The 14,007-nt window shown below is 33.1% G+C and overlaps 3 protein-coding genes across 4 annotated transcripts in view; 2 read left to right on the plus strand and 1 right to left on the minus strand.

Moving 5' to 3' along the window:
- The first annotated feature begins 110 nt into the window (after positions 1 to 110).
- On the plus strand, positions 111 to 4,474 carry LOC131669860 (uncharacterized). Its single transcript, XM_058945049.1, has 5 exons — positions 111 to 458; positions 538 to 806; positions 867 to 1,273; positions 1,333 to 1,498; positions 1,716 to 4,474. The coding sequence occupies exons 1-5, from the start codon at positions 440 to 442 to the stop codon at positions 2,103 to 2,105; spliced, it is 1,251 nt and encodes a 416-aa protein (XP_058801032.1). The 5' UTR covers positions 111 to 439; the 3' UTR covers positions 2,106 to 4,474.
- Positions 4,475 to 5,850: 1,376 nt separating this feature from the next.
- On the plus strand, positions 5,851 to 9,555 carry LOC131669859 (putative ankyrin repeat protein RF_0381). Its single transcript, XM_058945048.1, has 2 exons — positions 5,851 to 6,029; positions 7,349 to 9,555. The coding sequence occupies exon 2, from the start codon at positions 7,396 to 7,398 to the stop codon at positions 9,097 to 9,099; it is 1,704 nt and encodes a 567-aa protein (XP_058801031.1). The 5' UTR covers positions 5,851 to 6,029; positions 7,349 to 7,395; the 3' UTR covers positions 9,100 to 9,555.
- A 105-nt stretch (positions 9,556 to 9,660) lies between these two features.
- Positions 9,661 to 14,007, minus strand: part of LOC131669858 (bone morphogenetic protein receptor type-2) — a 29,716-nt gene continuing 25,369 nt past the window's right edge. For both annotated transcript variants that reach the window (XM_058945046.1, XM_058945045.1), the window contains exons 13-14: positions 12,276 to 12,568; positions 9,661 to 11,990 (exon numbers count right to left, since the gene is read on the minus strand). In XM_058945046.1, coding sequence (XP_058801029.1) covers positions 11,367 to 11,990; positions 12,276 to 12,568 — 917 coding nt within the window. In that variant the 3' untranslated portion in view covers positions 9,661 to 11,366. The remainder of the gene's footprint in view (positions 11,991 to 12,275; positions 12,569 to 14,007) is intronic.

Consider the following 14,007-nt stretch of genomic DNA (forward strand, 5'->3'; position numbering starts at 1 on the left):
ACATTTAAAGTCGTATGAAATGCCGTGTATTTTCAACGGTTAACATAGCGGATATTGTTTTTGTTTACGAAAACGTGCTATTCGTCAATAAAACATGTTGAAATAATTGTTGCTTCAGCGAGTCATAATAAGTAAAATATGAATCGCAATAGTTCTTACATTTAGAATTTATAATTTGAAAAATGACTTTTCAATTATTTATTTTGCGTTGGAAACGTACGTTTCAAAACAAAAAGATAAAAAAACGGTATAAAAACGATGTGATTGATGACGGCGAAGATTAATTTGTAGCAATATCACAGTCATGCATAATCCTTTAATTTATCGTTTACTCTTTAATCGCGCTGCGTCGCTTCGTAGCGTCCAGTATACCTAGTGCACGCTTTGCAATCACTTCAGATTGCGTTTGCGTTCCCCGTGTACCACAGCTGAAGTCGGAATGGCCAAAGAGTCTGAAGGTACATCGTACTATACAACATTATAATTTGGATTATTTTTGATTGCGTAGTTAACTGACGGTCGAATACTTGATTTTAGAAATAGGTGATGACATGTACAGGAGAATCAGTGAAATTGCGAACGCATCGTTTGCTGAAAAAATACTTCGAGACTCGGAACGAGATAACAATTTGAAAGTGCTCGGTGTTTCGATAAATCCGGCGACGAGCAGAGGTGACAATTACACCAGTGACATGTTTAGAGCAACTGTGGAATACACTTGTCAGGAAAACAGTGAAATAATTACAAAAACAAAGTCGCTAATTGTTAAAGTTGAGCCTCTGACCGAAGGCGTACATCAGGATATGGTAACAATTATTTTAATGATGAAATGTTATGAAAATTTTCATACAATTTTTATTCATCAGATCTCAAAGTCAAGCCTTTTCTCCACGGAAATTTCAATGATGACTGATACACTGCCACTCATGAACGAACTGCTCGGTCCCGATTCACGACCCTTAAATGGACGAGCCTTGTATACTCAAAGTCAAAATCCACCATTGTTGGTAATTGAAGATCTGGCACCGCTGGGTTTCCATATGGCAGATCGCCAAGCTGGACTCGACATGGATCACTGCCTTTTAGCTATTCGTAATCTCGCCAGATTTCACGCCAGTTCTGTCGCTCTTTTGGAAAGAGATCTCAATCAAAAGACAAAATACACTCGTGGTATATTTGATAAAAACCAGCCAGCGGAAATGCAACTTTTTTTCAAACAGGCAACCGCAGAAATTAGCAAAGAAATAACTAATTGGCCGGAGCTTGATCCTAGGTAAGCTTTAATCATTTTTCAAACGATATTAGACAACTCTAATTTATCGTTTTTATCAGTATTCCAGAGAAAATTCGAAAACTGGCAGATACGATATACGAAAAAGGATGCATGGCAAGCGCTTGTCGTGAAAACGAATTCGTTGTTCTAAATCATGGTGACTTTTCTGTTAATAACATGCTATTCAAATATAACGAGTCGAATCGACCAATCGAACATATATTCGTAAGTAATTCATCGTTTTTTTTAATATTATAAACATGATAATAATATTACGAAAATGAGCCTATATATTGTCCATCACATACTACACAAGTATTATCTTTGTTGGAAATTGGAAACAATTTCTAGATATTTTAACTCATTTTTGGCATACCAATATTCTTTATAAGTATTGTTTTTAACTCATCTTAGAAAAACATCATTATTCCTTTATCCGCAGGTGGATTTCCAACTTTGTCTATACACATCGCCAGCTATCGATTTAAATTATTTCTTCAACACTAGCTTGACCGATGATACGCTGATGCTGCACGAAGAAACATTAATAAACGAGTACACGTGTTCGCTGACCTCGGCAATGGCAAAAGCAAATTGCGCAACTAAGCCGCCCAGCCTCGAGGAAGTCAAGGCCATGATGCGAGATCGTGCATTGTACGGAATGATTGCTGCAATCAACGTATTTCCTTTTCTATTGGCAAATAAAGAGGAAATTGGCGATCTCAATGAAGTATTTAGCAGGGCAGACAATCCAGCTTATAAGGGGAAACTTTATCGCAAGGCTATGATCAGACGACTTCCAAAATTCGATCAAATGGGAATTTTAGATTAACTTAATTTCCCGACTTTCGATGGAAATCATTCGGTAGCGATTGTTACCAACAAAATTACAATCGAGTTATTCTAGAAAACATCAGAGTTCACGTAATAAGGATATGATTACAATATTTCATTATTATGTTTGATATTACTTATATCAAATGAAATTTTCAGTCACATTTAGATTTTATTTACGTTTATTAATAACATGAATTAATACAAGTAAAAATTAGCTGACACAGACAATTGAAGTGAGCTAGAAAAAAAAAATGTGTTAATAAATACCCAGTCTTTAAAATTATGGAATCGTGATACGTCCCTGTAGCATTAGCAATGACACCTGTACGTGGGGGGTTCCCCGCTCTCTATTGGATTTCTCAACTGCGGGTGAGCGGACAATAATTGTATAATAATAATTCAATAATTGCGCGATTTTATTATACAAATTATTGTACATAAATTATTGTGTACATTAATATAGCGTCAGAATTGATGCGCTCATTCATGCTATAATATTATACATAATAGTTTATTCCTACCTTAAAAATGATGCGTAGCCTATCATCCAGTATTGTGATGGGTTGATGCTAAAAAGAAGCGTGAAATTTTAAAATTCCGTATACTTTGAAATATTGTTATTATATATCTAGCAGTGTGAGATTTATTTGTTAGTAGTAAATTCAATTTATGAATAATTAACATGGATAATAATTTGCAGGAATGAAAATATGCTGTTAATAATTGGTTTTAAGAACATAAGACGTTATGTTTTGAAATTATCATTACAAATCGTTCATTTTTATAACATCTGTGATACTAAAATTAGTAAGTGGATGTGTTTTTAAAAAATCAAAAAATTCAAACTATTCATATTTTTACGAAATAAAGTTTTTTATAAATTATATTTGAATAAGTAGAATATATTCTACTTCAAAATTACAATCTTATCCAATTTTTTCTGTGTGCCTTATGAATACTCTGAGCTATAAGCTTTCCAAATTGAAAATATGCGCGTACTGAAATATGTAAACAAACATCAGAAGTTTTGCTGACTTTCGTGCAGTAGGGTATGCGATTGTATCAAACATCAGCAAAGTTACAATTTAGCTCTATAACGGATCTCATCAGTGATGTTTATAAAATTTTAAAAATAAATAAAATACAATTGTTGCTGAAAATGATTTGATACACGTTTATTTCAATATCTGACAACCTTAACCAATTGAAAATGACTTTATTTGAAAAATTATAAGTTTCGGTTAATTATGCTTTTTTACAAAAAAAGGTTATAAAAAAATCATCTACCCGTATTTCTTAAAGCTATTTAAATGCAATTACACCAGAACGAAAGGTTTTCAAAGCTGTGCCCTCAAAAAAATTATTTTTTTTTGCAATAGTAAATTTTACGTTTTGGGGATTTGTTCATTTATTTTGAAATATGATAAGTACGATAAAAGATTATAAAATGTTTCAAGATCAAAATTCAATCTGTTAAAATCAGCGAATATACAACGGCTCCTTTTAATTCAAAACAAATTTTGAAATTTTGTTTATTTAACAAAATGCTTTTTTAATATTATTTTTTTATTAAAAAAAATGCTTTTTTAATCAAACAGCAAACATAAAACAGTATTTATAAAAAAAGATGATGTTGAAGAAGTAAAATTTCGTCAGAAAATTCGATTGACCCGAAGTATTCTACATAAAATATTTCTATAGAAAGTAATAAATATTCGAAAGGATTATATGTTTAAGTTTCTGTCCATTATTAAAAAATGATTAAGTATATAACTATATCATGTGGAATTTTTTGTACCAATTAATCGTTTATTAATTTTTCTGTAGAATAAGACAGTATAAGATAATATTTCCTTTTTTAAAAAATAGCACTTTATTTATTTGTATTCATTAAAAAAGCATTATATTAAATAAAAAACACTTAATCATTAATGTAGAATCGGTATCTGTGCAAAAGGAATTCGTCAGTTTCGTATTTGAATGAAATCAAAATTGTTATAGGCTATATAAAAAATTTTGAAATATAATATACATACACGAAACAATTCTGTGATATGAAATGCTTAATACCCGTTAATATTCATTGAGTACCGAAGTTACTTCACAGTATTTCATATGCGAAATAACGATTTATAATATTCTCTTCGTTATTGATGAAATTTATTGGATTTTTCGAAGCTAAACGTTACAACAAAGATAATATTCAATAAATTATTACATGAATAAATAAGTAGAAATAAGTATGTAATTGAAATGCATTAAAATTGCTTTATCATGTTTTTTGAGGTGAGGCCGTTAAGTAAATGTAGTGGGCGTTATTTTCTATTTCATGCCTTAAAATCGTTTTGACAGCATATCGTTTTGATAACATCCTACATGACTACCTTGTAGCCAATCAGATCATGAATAGAAGTAATAAAGTTTCTTCATGTTTTTATATAGGATTGTCATTACAAAATGATAGTATTCGCTATCATTATCAATTTAAATAGGTGTAATTGTGATAAAAATAAATAATAAATAAATATGACTTATTTAGTGTGTTCATTTGAAAATTCTTCTATTATCTACCAGCTTATTTCAATTTATCATCATTAACGCCGTATTTTAACTAATTTCAATGCATCTTTACCAAGACATGTAATATCAACCTTAGAATTATATTTATTACTTCATTTACATCAAACATCACGTTAATCACGCATGCTTTCCTTGACCCAATCTAACTATATGTGTACATTAGAGTAGTTATTTCGATTTCCAAGGTCTCCACAATGACTGAGGCTATGCGATACTATGCCAACTACTTCAATGTTCATAGCATTAGAACTGTCACCCCCAGAAAATCAAGATTATTCCAAAATATTGTGATAATTAGTTTCCCTTTCTCGCATACTTCTCACTTTACAATTGTAAAAGAATAAAAATATAATTTCCTCTATTTCATTCTATTCGCTTTGTCCCTCTTCCAATCACATTTGAAGATGACACTATTAATTTCATAGATGGTAATCAAGTCATCGATTCGTACTAATTATGTCAGCATAATTTGAAGAGATAACTTCTTATGTTTTCTTACAAAGATTTATTAACGGCATACTTACATTTTTGCAGATTATCATTCATATTAATTATTATTTTGAATGTTGCCAAAATGTTTTTCATAATAGTTTCGTTGTCTGAGAAAAATTCTCTATAATGTTTTAGAAACGTTTCTTAAAATTTACCAAAGAGATTTACAAATACCAATGTTTCTAGAAAAACGTTTTGCTAAAAGTTTAGAAACAATTCTTGCTGGTTGGGATCTTTTATTTAGAATATTGTTCACTCGTATTTGATAATTAACCGTTCAGTATTTAAATCTACAATATTCTTATTTATATAATTACATTTCTTAGATAATGATAAAAGGAACCTGTATTAGAAATTTCCTAATTCGGTACGTGTAAATATTTTAACATAACAAACACTTTCCCGCCAATTCTAAATTTCCAATGGCACCAGCACAGTTTGATTTTCTGATGAAAAGATCAAAAATTCAAACTATTTTTGTAATATAAATAAGTAAATTCTTTGACTGAATTATGAATTTGTATTTACCTTTGGAAATTGGCTATCCTTGCCAATTTTCAGTTTTATTGCGTTACCGATTACCGGTTACGGCTGGAAAGGTGGCATCTAGAAATTATTTCACTGACAAGAGAAACATGGTCCAAACCTAGTGAAATAATTTCGAGCCCCAAGAGTAACTTTTCCCACGGTAACGTCAGAATGTACTCTAATTAAGGTTAGTTGTTGTTTGGAAACGCTAGCGTCATTAGCAGAATTATTCTCCGCATATACGTTGTATTCAGCATTTACTCACAGTACCTATACTAAGACTGGAAAAATAAAAGATTCGCCTTAAATTTTATCGTTGGTAAGTATGGCTTCGCGCATGAAAATTATAAGCAACAACTTGGCAAACACGAGTATTATTTGGCATGCAAAAAAACACTTGCGCATTTACCCACATTTTTAATCACAAAATCATTATCACTATTTGTTTAAGCATTTATCGTTCAAAGTCAACATTTATTACTGATAAATTAACTGCAAACAATAAAAAACTAGAAACAAATCACAAGAACTTTATTCATAAATTAATACAAATATTAGAATAATATGAATAGACACACGCGCTACTTGTACAAAGAGAATAAGCATATGTAAATCAGACATGCCACCAAAAAGACATCACGTGATATATTATGTGACAAGTCACATGAGAAATCACGTGAATTATTTACATGATAAAGTACGTGATATTACATAATCTCACATAACGAACTAATATTTTATTACCCTATATCGTATGATCATATTTTATTATTAAAGAGAATAATACGAACCTGACAGAATAGTTGTGAATGAAATTTTAATTTCTTAATTTTTCATTTTTAATACTTTTTCACATTGAAAATCAGAATTGGACAAAAAAATAACGTTTACGAATAATTTTGGTTTTAGCGTACGTATAATGAAAAGATGAGCATAATTATTACTTGTATAATTTTATAATGACCAATTCATGTTATAATTGTTACTCATCCCTTCTCTGATGTTTACAACAAAGGATATAAAACTGAACTGATCAATGTAAGAAATGTGTCAAGAATATCCGTTATGAAAACACTTTTGGTCTTATAAAAAGAATTCTGCCGATATCAATAACAGGATAATAAAAGCAATAAAAAATTGTAAATTGTATCTTTTTGTTGCTGTTAATACAGTTTTATAAACAGAAACTTTTACAATTAGTCATCAATTATTTTAGTGACAATGACATCTTCTAAACTTAAATAATTAAAGTAAATGACTGCTCAATAGAACAAAGTGTTTAAAATGTTTATACTGGAAAAATGGATGACCAATTTGATTATTAATGAATAATTGGTTTTTTGGCGTGTCATCGATAAATATATCGATAAATATGAACGAAAGTTCATAAAATAATATAAATTTTATATAATGCTTCTCGTCAAAAAATTGAATATTTTTTTGTTTATAATGCTCATGCATTATATTGATGCCATCTAATGTATTTATTAACTCCATATGTATAATGTTAATTTTAATCACCAGATTGCTAAAGGATATTCAAAAAGTTGTCAAATTTAGTTTTACGTAAAGGACACAAAAGAAAATATAATCACTTGCGTTTGATTGAAGTTACTCAAGATAAGTTTTATGTTTCAGTTCCAAATATTCATTCAACTGAAAGGCGTTTTCCCACCAAACCAACGATGTCTTTGCAAGAATTACAACAGAGATTATTAGAAAATCAGGAGAGCTATGATCATTCATCAAATAAACTCTGTGAAAACAGTTTAAAGGAACTGTTGAATTTCTTTCCCGAGAAGACATGTGAAACAGACGTGATGGAAACATCACAAACGGAATCAGTCCATAGTATGAGAGAACAAAAAGTATATTCAGATGAACTGAAAGATATTCTGCCATTTCTAATGAAATGCAACGGCGATATCAATTACAGAGATGAAAACGGTCAAACGATTCTTCACGTTTACTTGGCAAGTGATGCAAGTAATTTCGCTAGACAATGCAGGGAAGAATCCAAAAAGGCAAGGTCCGTAGTTGTGGAGAAATTGAGAGGCCTGATATATAGAGGAGCTTCTGTGAATGCTGTTGACCACAGTGGAAGAACTCCACTTCATATTATCGGAGCGCTCAAAAACAAATTGGCATTAATAGAACCGATGGTGGAGTTTTTCAGCAATACCTACGCTTGCGATAACGAAGGCAACACAGTATTGCACACTGTCGTCTATGATGATTTATCATTGGTGAGGTATGAAAAGATAGCACTTGAAGTGATATATCAGGAATACCTGAACTGCGACGCCGAAAACGATGCACTTTTGGCAGCTGTCCGAGGGCTTTTGTCGAAAGGTGTGGATCCAAATAGCATGAATAACGATGGAATGACGTCACTGCAATACGCTGTTAGCTACTGCAAGGTCTCTTTGCTGCAGGCGTTCAAAGAGCACGGCGCGGATTTCAGCGTGATTACGAGTGACGGCAACAATCTATTGACACTCGTCGTAACCGACCAAGAGACCGTGATTCCCGAAGCGAGAATCGCAGAAACCATCAAATTTCTTGTGGAGCAAGGTTGTGATATCAATTGGCGGAATCCCGACGGATACTCGCTGATGCATTTGGCCGCCAAGTGGAAAATTAAACCACTAGTCTATTGCCTTATCCAACTTGGTGCCGACCTTAATCTTCACACTAGGCACAGACACATGACACCGCTGCATATGGCCATTCTCCATGTCGAACAGACACCGCCGAGGAGATACATGGACAAATTTAAGTTGATAATCCAAGCACTCACGTTTGCCGGAGCAGACTGGTACGCGAGGGATGACGAAGGCGATACACCTTTGGATTATGCGATTGCCAAAACCATGAACTATGTACAGTCGAGTATCATCGTAGATATTAACGATCCTAGGGCAAAAAGGATATTTAAGGAACACGATATAGATTCGTTCGTGATCCTTCGCGCAATTGAGCTGGAATCTGTCGGATTTCCGATTGACAGTGAGTATGAGGTGAAGCTGAAGGAGGAAACAAAAATTATGAAGAAACATCGAGAAAAATGCATGATGGAAGTCGAAGCATTGAAGACTGTCGTGATAAACAGTAGTGTGTCGCTTTATCAATTCATGCATTTGAATTGGAGACACCAGTGCTCACTTGTTAATTATGTACCTCGAAGGCTTCAGGGAGCCTTTCCCATTTACAGCACTCTTATAATGAATATCTGCTTTGATGCCAAATTTAAGAAGCTGCTGATAGAACCTGCTATGGCGGCCTTCAGACACATTACTGCGGCAAATTTACCGGACGTCTGTCTTGAGTATATATTTAACTGCTTAAACAATGAAACTTTGAGAGTCTTGATTAAAACTTTGAAATAAAAGACAAACTTTGAAAATCGCGATGCTTGAGCTTTTTTTTTAAATTTGAGATGATTTTGATAGCCACAATCCACTTTATTTCGTGACGTGTTCAAAATTGTAAATTGCATTCTAATTGGTTTTTAAGATATTGTGAAAGATGTCATATAAAATAATTTTTCTTAATATTATGTTCCATAATGACATTAGCTTTTTGTAAATTTTACAAGATTCCTTTTTTTATCGTTTTTTTACAACGTAAGAGAATTTGATACTTTTAACATTATTGCGACTAAACGACAAATATCTAATGAAAATTTTAACTAATGGAACAGATGTGTATTGTAAAAATTAAGTATAAATAGTCAAGTAAATAATGTATCTGCGGTCTATTATCACTGTAAAAATTTCAATATCTTTAGTAGATCAATTTGTAAACTGATTTTGTTACCAATCGTAAAGTACCAATATAAATAATATGAACTATCCATTGCAATATTTTAATCGTTTCATTTTATATATTTATTAAAAAGATTAAGGATGAATCGTATTTTATTTAAAAAAAACATGAGCTTTACATTGATTTAATACCTTTTTTATTATCATATAATCGTAAATTTTCTTTGATAATCTACTTACACGAACAAGCGTAGAAAAAAATGTCTTTAAAATATAACATGAGTTAATCAAATAAGACAAATGAAATTAAACAAAATACAAAATATTAAAGGTTTGGAATGTAGTTGTGTACACTTTGGAAAATATAGGGCTTGATTTTTGTTTTCTATAGGATCTACTAAAAACATAATGACCACAACTACTCACTTTATCTTTTGTCAACTAATTTTTGTTCACTATCTGTTTTTCGCTTCCTTATCGACTATTTAGTAACAAAACAATGATATAATGCTTAAAAGTCCTTACGAAGCTTGGCTTCTTTGGAGAAAGAGATCCTAAAACGTTTCGACCAGTCACTTTTAAATTCACGCTAGTATATTAATAATAATAATCATAATAATAATAATAATAATAATAATAATAATAATAATAATAATAATAATAATAATATTAATAATATTAATAATAATAATAATAATAAATCGATCACACAGCGTCGTTGCTTTTTTAACGGATTGCGATCGCGCATACGCTTTGAGTACATAATTTTTTTTAACCGTGTCATTGCACTTTGTGTCTCGAGTTTTGCATTGCTAGATTTCTAAACAGTCAACTTAAGAAAAAGAAGTCATTTTCTTTACATAAATTAATTCAACTAGAATAAAAAAATTAAAAAAAATCAGTAATAACTTTATAAAATTAGAATTTCTCTATAAATTCAATTGCCACCAATATATAAATAAAGTCATTATCGCCTTACTACATTATTTTTTTCCACTATAGCGATAGTCCGTGAACATGCGACAATAAAGGCTTCGCGTATATTATGAATTAGAGTTATCGCAGAAGTATAAAGTTATTTTTTTCTCTCCACAAGCAAAAAACATGTATTGTTTTTTTTTCACATCTTGACATGCTGAAAATTAATACGTAAAATTACTTAACGCTATGTACCTGTGATTTCGAACGATTGTTTGTTGCTCCTTAGAAAAATCTACGTTTCGTCGAATTTTCAACGTATCGGCATATTAAGTACCCTAAAGTTTACATTAAAGTTTCGTTGAATAGCAGTTAAATTTTAATTTAACCTCTCCTTCAAAATATTGTCTGTATAGAGATTAACACTCTAATTGCAATTGTCAAATCAGTAGACTAGAAAAAGAAACAATCAATCAAGACAAATATTAATACTTCTGCTCGCTTTTACATTTTTACTACCCTAATATATATTCGCTCAATTAAACTTTTTGCACTTTGAGCATTAGAACGTATTATGCATAAAAAACTTATTCGTTGACTTTAAAAAAGATTGATCATATTTGCAATAATATTATATTAGTAAAAATATTAATTTTAGTACATGCCTCGAAACATGTACATTGCAAGTAAAAATATACAAATTTATAAATAAAGGAAGATTCTATAGTACATGAATTTTAATTAAATGAACAAATTAAATGATGGCAGATGCAATGAATGAATAACAATTACCAGTCACGTTGTAAAAACACGCATCCGAGCAGAAGTCAACGATAAAAGAAAATATCGCGTACCAAAAATAAAAAAAGAGAAATGTCTTCCTAATTCAAATCACAGGTAATCCATCCCTGCATTGCAAAACGTATGCACAAAAAGAAAAACCTGTCTCACAACTGTACAGAGCGCTTTGATTAGAAGCAAGTGACGTCCTTAAAGTCCTTGGCGACATGAAGCTGCTGTTCATCACCGAAATCAGGCACAGAACTAGACGACACACCACTTTCCTTCGCGGTATCATCGTCTGTTTCCGTTAGAATGTTGCACATTATACGATCATCGTACAACGAAAATCTGGCAGCTTGTCCCCCTCGACGGATCTTATGAGTTGACGATGACAAATCACTCGCAGTCTTTGTTCGCGAACTCGAATCTTTTGGATGTACATTAGAGTTGCTGCTAACCACTTCATTTAGGCTCTCTAAACTTGATTTTTTCCGAAGTTGCACCAGTGGCAAAGTGGATGGACGCTCATTATTGTCAGCTTTCTCAACGATACGCGGCTGTTGTGGTTGGTTTTTGCTAGCGAGTAGGTTCGATTTCGAATCCTCACGCTCAATATGACATCTCGTGTAGGCCGGTTGATGGTGCGCCATCTTTTTACTAGCGAGGATTTTCTTTAGATTTGACCAGCCGGAAAAACGACGCTTCCGAGGACTGTCGCTGATTATCGGTGCTGTATAACACGATTCCTGGACGTTAGTTTGTTTGAGCTTATTGTACGATGTGCTACCACTGCTGCATTCTGAGATGACATTCTATAAAGAGATAATAACTTCGTTTAAGCATTTATTTTATTTGATCATTTTACAGAGATAAGATAGTAATTAGATAAGATAGTAATTTGATAAAACATTTCAACGTTAAAAACTAAAAAAATAATAAATGATGGTTTAGCGTTAGATTTTCTTAAACGCTTATGTTCTGCGCGTGTATATACGCATGTAATACAATCAGCACACACTGCCAGAGACTTTTAATTAAATAATATAAATAAAATAAGACTTTCAGTCGACTACACTAAATTGTAAGTATATATTTACCTGAACATAAGGAATAGGCGTAACAGGCCTCAACGACAATTGTTGCTGCTGTTGTTGAGCGTGAATGAGTTGCTGATGATGGCCAAGAATATCGTGAGGCACGAGACTTTGACTATCGGTGCTGGTGCAATGTTTGGACGACTTGTTAACAAGGACATTACCGCGGCAGTCGAGTTCTTCACATGAATCCGACTGTAACATCAAGTTGCGTTCCAAGCACGGGTTCCTGCCCTGATATGGCTGCAAAAGTTGCTGCTGCTGGACGCTCGATGCTATCTCGTTTGAATTTTTTGCTATTGTTGCGAAGAAAATGATCGACTAGTTTAGTAATTTTTATTAAGAATTCTAATTCTAATTATTTTATAGATTTTTGGGCAACGTTCGGTAATCGACAATAAACATTTTTTTAATACAATATTCAGGGATGCCGTAATTAAATTCCATAAAATTCTTTCGATAATTTTATTGTACATATGAATTCAATTGTATGATTTCTTTTTCATAGTAATGAGCAATAAAAAATAAAAATTAAGATTTTTAATAATTATTTTTCATAAATATTATTACTTGCGAGTTAAACCTACTTGTCACATCATCACTATATATAAAAACCGAAAGTCTTGATCCATAAAGTAGGTAGAGTAATAATTTAATTTCAGCGTATCAAATCAATTTGAAAATCTCAAATGCTTTTGAGAAGCATATTTTACAACTTATGACACTAATTGAAAAAATAATGCTAGTCTCAGTAGGTAAACTAGAGGGGCATCAACTCAGAGGGGTACTAGCTCACTGAGTTGAAGCGTGTGAGTTGAGGTGTGTGCATATTCACCTCATCCCCCCCCCCCCCCTCCCGATCGGCCCGTGCACTGTCGATTCACCCCCCCCCCCCTCCTACTGAGTTATACCGATGCGTTCTACGCACTCCCCCTCCCCTACTGAGTTGATCTGATGTGGCGTATACCGGTGCGTTCTACGCACTCCCCCCTCCCCTACTGAGTTGATCTGATGTGGCGTATACCGGTGCGTTCTACGCACTCCCCCTCCCCTACTGAGTTGATCTGATGTGGCTTGATCTGATGTGGCGTGCGTTCTCTGCATTTCCCCCTCTCCCACTGATTTGATTCCTATGCACTACGCGCGTGTTCTGTGTTACGCGTTTTGATTGTTTTATTGTGTGTGTGTGTGTGTGTGTGTGTGTGTGTGTGTGTGTGTGTGCGCGCGTGTGCGCGCGTGTGTTAAAAATTTTTAGATTTATCTGAAAAAAAAAAAACGGACGGATCGGGGGATCGAACGCGCGTCCTCCGGATCCGCAGGCCGATGCTCTACCGCTAGAGCTACAGCCACTGTTACCACGGGCAATACCGTATTGTGTATACTGGCTACACACGCGATTGATATGTGGGGGGGGGGGGCGGCGGCGCCGGCGGCTGCTGCTGCTGCTGCTGGGGAGGGCCCAAGCGCTAATACATACAAATGATAATAAATTTTAATAAATATTTATTATAATTGGTATATAACGAATAATAATTTTTTATGTTCGATGTGTGCGCGCGGGCGCGCGTGTGTGCGTGCATGCGTGTCTCATCTACCGAAGATGGTTTAATAGAAAAAAACGTGCAAGTACCTGCTTACTTTCTTTTATTTGTAGACTTCGTGGTTGTAAGCTACTATAAATAGCACAGTGTAAGAATTATCGAATCTTTCATCAACCAGCATTCCAATAAAATGG

This window comes from Phymastichus coffea, unplaced genomic scaffold (assembly GCF_024137745.1).
Source record: "Phymastichus coffea isolate CEN01 unplaced genomic scaffold, Cenicafe_Pcof_1.1 PCOF00098, whole genome shotgun sequence".
Classification (NCBI taxonomy): domain Eukaryota; kingdom Metazoa; phylum Arthropoda; class Insecta; order Hymenoptera; family Eulophidae; genus Phymastichus; species Phymastichus coffea.